Source organism: Phaethon lepturus, unplaced genomic scaffold (genome assembly GCF_000687285.1).
Source record: "Phaethon lepturus isolate BGI_N335 unplaced genomic scaffold, ASM68728v1 scaffold44703, whole genome shotgun sequence".
NCBI lineage: Eukaryota > Metazoa > Chordata > Aves > Phaethontiformes > Phaethontidae > Phaethon > Phaethon lepturus.
The window spans coordinates 15977-24749 of record NW_010530976.1 but is presented as its reverse complement, the minus strand read 5'-3'; the positions used below and the strand labels follow the sequence as shown (position 1 = coordinate 24749).

General features: G+C 40.6%; 1 protein-coding gene across 1 annotated transcript; it reads right to left on the bottom strand.

The window, feature by feature from the left end:
- Positions 1-1026: 1026 nt before the first annotated feature.
- LOC104618724 (phosphatidate phosphatase PPAPDC1A-like) lies at positions 1027-7719 on the bottom strand (the record flags this gene model as incomplete). Its single annotated transcript, XM_010284396.1, has 2 exons — positions 1027-1226; positions 7549-7719. Coding segments are annotated over 2 exons (371 nt in total), but the record flags the coding sequence as incomplete, so codon positions are not given.
- Between the last annotated feature and the right edge of the window lie 1054 nt (positions 7720-8773).

The window sequence follows — 8773 nt, the reverse complement described above, 5'->3', positions numbered from 1 at the left end:
ATGGTTGTGCGCCCAAAGTCACAAATGAAAATCTTTACATTTCTTTAGATCACCAATGCTGCAGTGAGTCACTACACAAGAACGCACATGGCACACCAAGATTCACAGAAAACACTGTGTTTCTTCATCATTGCTGTTTTAGGATTTTTAAAAAAATTTGTTTCAAAGACTTCAGTTTGCTGAATGTCATGGGTGTTCTTTTCTTTCATTTGTCTTGACGGTAATTACTGCAAGAGCCCTCAAGAAATTGCTAATGATGTAATACCAAGCTTCTAATCCATCCTATGAACACATATGTTATTGTAAGCTGACAATTTTAACAGTGTGGAGTTTCTTGAATGTCAGAATCACCCTGTGGAACTACTAATGCACAAGGCTTGGCTCTTAGAAACACAACCATTCATCCCTTTCAGCTGCTCGATCATTAGTAGCTCAGAACGACCTTGTCAAAACTCGACAATTAATACGAAGTTCTACCAGTATGTGGTAAATTTTTTAATGTTAGAAGGCAACAAGATAAACATAAGAACAATGCCCTAATTTATCAAATTTTATAAAGAAATGGCTGTCCACAACAGATGCTGAACATCTGATGAAAAGTGCTGTGTGTATTCACCACCCATTAAAATCAATGAGTGCTGAAGACGACCAGAACTTTCTAGGAGATACTCAGTACTTCAGAAAATCTGTTTCCAGATCTACTATATTGTCAACCACATCTTATTAAAATTACTATCTTAACCATTCTCCACTTGGGATTGTTTTTCTTAGTGTTCCTTCCCCTCCTCTCAAGCAGCCTATCTGTTTGCAGTAGACTGAAAACAGGTAATTCAGCAAGTCAATATGAATTGAAAATTTAACTTTAGAAGTATGATGATATTACGGCATTACAAATAAAATATTTAATTTCTTTTTATAAAAAGGAAAGAAACAAAAGAAAAAACACATACAGTAAGAAACACTGTGTTAAGAGACCGGTTTGGAGGAAATGTGAGGCTAAAAGTTCATTCTACACATTTCTTAAAGTCATACAGGACCTTCAGTTATTCCCTCTAGAGGCAGGCCAGTAGCATTATCTGTTGTAGGTCTCTCTTCTTTCTTCACAGAGTTCTGATCTAGCAGGCTGACGTAAGATTTATGACAAGCTGTATTACCCAAAGGAGGGTAGTGTTGTCTGTAGCAAATATAAGCAAAAATGAGGCCAATGATCCCTCCAACAAAAGCATCTAGATAAGAAAAGCAACAAAACCAGAAGCATGTTAACATGGAAAGTAGTGACAACTGTAAATAAAAGACATTTGGAATTGTTTAACCCAGAAAATGTGAACTTCAAATTTCCGTAAAGAATTTGGAGGTAAATACCACAATCATGTAGGACACATAAAATCAGTATTTTGTTGGGGACATCTCCAACATTTTGAATACCCAGAATGTAGACGGTTGGCTATGTTTCAGGAGATGAACAAGGGAAACAAGAATGGCCTCCATGGGGCATTAAACATTCCTGATGTTCGAGCTCACTGCTGACCAACATTTGTGGGTTGGAAACCCACATATCTTCTTCCCGTTTGCCATGGTTTACGGTGACCACCACCAGGTTTTCTACTTACGAACAATACAGCTGAACTATGCTGTTTACAGCATCCAGAGCTCTTCTGCTGGCAGATACACCTCAAACTACTGCGCTGACTACAGTCTGCTCCTCATCTCGGCCCAAGCACCCCAGGAAAGATGGCAGCTAAAGTGCCAGATCTACACTTGACTGTTTTGTATTCCAGAAGCCATTCTCCAACGCAGACAGGGAACAGGTAGGATGTAAGACGGAAAATTATCTTCCTTCAGGAAGCGGGCCACTGTGGCTAGAGCAATTCATTCCACTTTCAGCTCCTGAAAGGCCCCTGAGAAGGACAGCTGTCAAGAACGATTTCAAGCTGGGTGAATTCTTCCTAAAAGCACCTGAAAGGTCAAAGACTAAGCATGCCTTTTAACTGATTTAACACCTTTTCAATATCTTTGATGCTTTTTACTATCCCATACTCCTACCAGAAAATAAATTAAGATAAAGTAAGGCCACCGTATGAGCTATTTGCAGCTCTCACATGGGCAATTTTAAGCTTTCCATGGGAGCCACATAGCACCTGAAGGGTAAGAGGATTCATTCTGTTGTCAGGTTGTCCCTGCCTCTTACTAATATACTCGCCTGATCCTGTGTTTCATTTTCAAGCAACTAGAGATAATGGAATAATAATAATAATAATGGAAGTGAGGCAAAAGGCACTAGATCAAATAAAACATGGTGTCGCATCATATTCTAACGAGACTTACTAAGCACCGTATCATCTGTGTATACCTGTGTTTCCATATTTTACTTTCGGTTTACAAAGAAACCACTGTGTAATAAAAATGGTGAATCATTGAGTTTAACGACAAAGGAAATTAAATCAATACAAATTGTTTTTGTCTAAAATACTTAAATACAGATCAAATGCCCTCATTCATCTGTCTGGTATATATCAGAACATAGGGCACGTGGTTCAGTTTTCAGTGAGTAATAAATGGCTTGTAATCATCAAAGAAGTGAGATTCTGAAGAGCCTTTTAACAGGAATAACTAGGGCAAGAAAACCTGAAAAATTTAATACTGAGATGGATAAATTTAAGAAATGTGATTGTAAGTCACAATTGTCTGTTGAGGAAGAGACCTAGACTGAACAACCTAGGAGATACCTTCTAATCCTATGGTCTCTTCCTAAATGCAAAAAGACATAAACAAATCTATCACATGTAATAGAGATTTAAGTAAGTTTTTAAAAGGTGACTGTGTGTACACACTATTTGCGAGCAGACAGAAGCTTATCCTACCCATATTGGAAGCTGACTGATTTTGTACTGTTTGGACCGTCCCTATCAAACTGCCATGGTACAAAAGGTACTAAGGGCAAGGAATTTTGCTATAGGTTACCACTACAGCATCAATCAACCTGTAAAAAAATTAGTTATTGCGATAAGATTCATTTTCTATAAACCTGTGTTGCTTGCAATTCTCAGGCTGCCCTCCTTCAACTGTGTGTGATTGAATACTGTTCCAGCTGCTTTTTTATTTTGCTTAACAATGAGGTCAAGCCTATGATTACTATTTTTCAGTATGGAGAAACACCAGTTTTCTGCCAGTCCTCTATAAGTTCCCTGGTATTTCAAGACTTGCTGAAAACTTGCCTAGATAATTTCTTTCAAAACACTTACATGCAAATTATGCAACTGTGGGCCTCAGTTTGGGCACCACAGTTAACACAAATTCACTACACAATTTATGCCAAAGATACCTAGCTTACTGACCCTGACTGGGGGTAATGAGCAAACACACAGGCAGCTATTTTGACTCCTGTTTTTGAAGACAACAGTTCTTTGTTGTGCTTTGTTTAAGCTCACAGTAGTAACAGCCTCCTTTTTTTCTTTTTTTTTTCCTTTGCCCATAAAAGAAAAGGAATATTCTTTCCGCCTCAATATTTATCTTTACTTTTTTCATACAAAATTTCCAATTATTTCATGAGCAAATTTCAGAGTTATACACATATTTTCAGAGTTACAAGCCTATACAGAGATCTAGGGACTTAAAAGCAGTCAATACATTGAGGAGTCATAATGATATATCCTAATATTCACCAATACCAACACTAAGATCTTGAATACTAAGTTCTCCAGCCAAACTGAAGGGAGCTTAGAAAGTACTCATAATCTTAACATTCTGAGCCCACTTGATGGCTTTTCAGTGTAAAGACACTCCACTCCATCTTTCATCTGCTGTATGCTAAGTCTTGGGACATCATATCGAGGTCCTTGTTCATTCCCCAGAGCATAGTTAAGACTCTATCACAAAGCAACCATAACCCCCAGTATCAACACAGGCTGGGGGATGAAGGGATTGAGAGCAGCCCCATGGGGAAGGACTTGGGGGTTCTGGTGGATGAAAAGCGGGACAGGAGCCGACAATGTGTGCTCACAGCCCAAAAGGCCAACTGTATCCTGGGCTGCACCCAAAGTAGAGTGGCCAGCAGGTTGAGGGAGGGGATTCTGCCCCTCTACTCCGCTCTGGTGAGACCCCACCTGGAGTCCTGTGTCCAGCTCTGGAGCCCTCAGCACAGGAAAGACATGGACCTGTTGGAGAGGGTCCAGAGGAGGTCACAAAAATGATCCGAGGGATGGGACCCCTCTCCTCTGAGGACAGGCTAAGAGAGTTGGGGTTTTTCAGCCTGGAGAAGAGAAGGCTCTGGGGAGACCTTCCTGCAGCCTGCCAGTACTTAAAGGGAGCCCATAAGAAAGATGGGGACAGACTTTTTAGAAGAGCCTGATGCAATAGGACAAGGGGTAATAGTTTTAAATTAAAAGAGGGCAGATTTAGACTAGGTATAAGGAAGAAATTTTTCACACTGAGGGTGGTGAAACACTGGCACAGGTGGCCCGGAGAGGTGGTGGATGCCCCATCCCTGGAAACATCCCAGGTCAGGTTGGACGGGGCTCTGAGCAACCTGCTCTGGTTGAAGGTATCCCTGATCATTGCAGGGGGTTGGACCAGATGACCTTAAAAGGTCCATTCCAACTCAAAGATTCTATGATTCTGTAAGTAATTTAACACAAATACTTGACTCTGCTGAGCGTAAAAGATGAGACCTGAGCTTCTGTGCTGTATATTACAGATTGAACTAGTCCCTCCCTTGAGAATGCCGTTCTTTCAGGTAAAAGCACAAGTCACCTGCAGGACAATGTCTGCCAGCACTGTTCTTAGCTTGGGAAGAGCCGAGTTTTCAGCTCCATCTCCTTAAACTTCAAAGACAAAAATATGAGCAGCTGTAATGGACACAGTCACAACCCCTCGGGTGTAGTTGTCTTCTATCATACATAAAATACACCATAACAATCTGCCTCAGAGCACATGTTTCAGTATATAAATAATTCTTACTCTTGGCAAGAGGTAGTGCGCACTGCAAACATGCATTCAAAACTTGAGAGTAAACCCCTACTCTCCCATTCACATTCATTCACACTCTTCTCTCTCTCATTAACAAAGAGTTCAAGCCAGCCAAGTGTCACACATTGAACATGAGGTTTGTAACTGCCGCCTGTCCCGCCTGGTGAGGCACGCACCTCGCCTTCGGCAGCTTTGCGCTGGAGACTCTCTGCGACTCCGAGTCTCGGTGAGCAAAGAAGAGTAATGAGCCCTGTAACAAGTCAGGGCATCTGCGGGAAAGCAGGAGACTCCTTAAAGAACATGTCAAGGCTAGCCGTTGGTGATTAAGCAGCTCTGGGAGAACAGGATGCTGCACCAACACAAAGCAGAGCACAAAATAGCACGGATGAGTCTTGCTCTGGAATGCTGACTGCCGCATCAGCTAAGAAACACTCCGTGGGACAGAGATACGCTGTACTTAAGTGAAACTATGTAGAGGAACCAACAGAATGACGTGTCTTAGAAAACAGGTAAGCAATATGTAACCAGTATGAACCAGATAATTGAAAGGAGCACTGAGGACCCTGAGGGGTGTATAATTTGCAAGGCCAGCGGTACCGTACCAGCAATACCACATAAAGTCAAGACGACCTACTGAATAGCATTAAAAATACCAAGTCTGGTATTTCTGATAGGAATATGAGGATAAATAGGGAAAAAGTAATTACAGGCTAGCTTACTTAGGGGAAGGCATGAGTGAAGAAAGGCAGGTACAAAGGCAGTAAAAAAGAAGGTCAAGAAATGGTAAAAGAAATGATAGTAGGACTTTCTGACAGTGAAAGTGTAGATGCTGACAGACAGTAGTAAGCTGGCCCGTGGATGCTGGAGGGAAGCCATGTGGACAACCTGTCAGACCCTCCACTCTCTATGTCTGAAAGACTCAGTGCGGGAGGGTAAGGTGTGGTATAATCCTGACTTAATAGAATGAAGTGATGGAATTGTAACTTAGCAATATAAGTGTGCAATTAATAAATAGCATAGTCTTCTATAACACTTATGTCTCACACCTAAATTTCAAAGGACTCTGAAGGCAATAGTCTTCCTGTGATGGGTGCAGCTGGTCTGACTGGTGTTGCATTCCAGAAGTGCCTACTGCGAGGGAAGACAGGATGCTGTGGCATAGCCCCGAAGCTATGAAGGTCAGTGCTAGCTAATTCAACCTCTCTAAGAAACCTCATGAAAGTTATCTGCTCTAGTTACATCATATTATAACAATGCCACAGAAGAATGCTCACATAATATGGAGATCCAAAGTTTCCACTAGAAACAATAAAACGTAAATGAAAAGGAGATTAGGATTAAGTATCCTTCAGAATGCCAGTGTTTCATTTAACAGTACCTCCTGTCACTCATTATATGTAGACTTTTAAGGATGCAGGTTCATCCAGGAGCAGACATTGTATACAACTCACTTCCATATCAAATGCTGCTGTTAGAGTCTTAGGAGCCATCTCCCATTCTGTCAATAACTGTCATTCCCTCACAAAGGTAAGATTTAAGATTGTGTGGCATGTTTCTTTACCTTTGTGGATGTGCTTTATTATCAGGAAAGTCACTGCATGCTGCTTCAATGACCTACTCATCCATATTGAACACATTCAGCATTTATTTGCAGTTACAAGTTAATGAATATGCATTGGTACCACATGTATGGTACCAAACTGAACCCATCACGCTAACACCGAATCAGTATAACAAAGATTTGCAGCCCAAAGCTATGGAAAACCATTTTTGATAGAGTTTAACAAGAAGATGAAATATTTCTCTTCCTTAAATAGGGCCTGACTTTGGGAACTGTGGAACTGACACCCTGGGAGCAATTACAAGCTTGGCCAAAAAAATTAGAGAACAGAAAACATCAAACTTTGCAGCAAAGTTTTCAGTGTGGGCAGAACTTGTTGAAACCTGTGCCATGTAGCTTGGTATGCAATGTTTCTGTACTTCTTAAAGAGGAATCACGAACCCACCTCATGCCCAATATACTTTGATTTGAATGAAAAAAAAAAAAGCAGTGCATTACATCAGGTGCATCAAATGACCAGAACGTAGACAAATGACTGAGTGTCTCCTTGCAAGGACGAGCTACACACAGGTGCTTCAGTCTAGTCTAATGCACACGCAACCACATATTAGCACTCACTCACGTACCAACCAGGTACCTACCAGGTACCTGGAACAGCAGCTGGCAAGGACCAAGCCACACGACAGAGCTACGCTGTTGGGCCAGATCCAGCCTACAGCTGGTTCCATGCGAGACAGCTATGGCACCGACGTACATTTGTAAAAAATAGTCATGTAAAAAACCCACTTGCATAATTTGTACATAAATATGACGAGGTATATTGTGTATATAAAAATATAGACCAGTAAAGGGCCACTGCAGTATTTTCAGATGTTGAAACCCTCAGCATCACTCCAGGAGCAAGGAAAATCTATAGCACACTATCACGTTTTAACTCATGTGATTTAATGAGAAAAAAAAAAAATCAAATAAATACAAAGCTAATAAAAAAAAGTAGGAAAAAATGTATTTCTATGGCTCACCTTGCCAGTGATGTTTGTAATCACACATACGTGACAGGGCAATCATCATGGCACAGTAGAGTGGGAGAATTGCTGCACAAAGCCTCCAGCTCTTCCCCCGGCCATTTTCCGTGAAGCAGTGTAACTTTCCAGCTAAGTAGAAGGTGGTAAAGCCAAGGCCTGAAAATGCAACTGATAAAGAAAACAAAATACTGTAATTATGTGTTTATTAACACTGCACAATAATGTCCCTTAAGATCCTTTAAGACATGAGAGCAGGATCCTTCTACTGCAGAGAAGTCTAGGTCCTTCTAGGGCGATGTTAGGAGCTAAGGTAAGTTGAGAAGAGCCATCTGCAAAAAATTCAGGGAGTTTCATGATTTGAATGGTGATTCCTATGTAAACATATAAATAATGCTGTTATAACTTAGTATTTTAAAGGGACAAAGCAAATTGCCTCAGTAGAGAGTTTTCTTGGGTTTTGTGGGGTTTTTTTGTTTGTTTGTTTCTTCATAAAGCAATCATGGTCTTACAAACTTTAAAAAAGCACCGTTCTTTGGGGGCTGAGCGGGAAGAAGCGGTCTCCCGCAAGATCCATGACGTTCATGTTCTCCACAGCAGTGGTGTTCCCTATGTAGCAACGCAAGCAATCAGGCAAGTGACCACTGCACAGCAAATCGACTTCCTTCTCATAGATAATCTGCTTGCACATAATCTGACGTATCTGCAAAAACTGTGATATCTCTAGACATTCAGTTATCCAACAGCAATTGAATTTTTTTACCTTTAGCAATTTACCCTTTTCCTCTGGGGGAGACATCGGCTGTGGAAAGAATTCCTGATTTTATTGGCACATTAAATTAAACATTTAGGCAAATTTTTAACTTGAGTCACAAAAGCTCTTTCATGCTTTAACCTTCAGCATGTCTGTCTTGATTTTAGACCTATTCTAAAAAGTTGAGGTTCAAAGCAGAAAAGGATTCAGTTAGTTTGTACTGCAATTGAATTACATTTAAATGGGGTTTTTAGGTTCCATTAACCGTTTCTGTAGAACATGCACAACTGGCAGTGATGACAGAACTCGGGCACCAAGTTTCTGTACTAAATTTCTTTCCTCTAGCAGCTGTTCACCTTCCAGAGAGATAATTGATGTTTTGTTTTTTTTTTTTAAATACCATTTAAACTTTTTTTTTGCTGTATGAAAATTAGTGCCACAGCTGAACAGGTAGCTTTGTGAAACACGTCT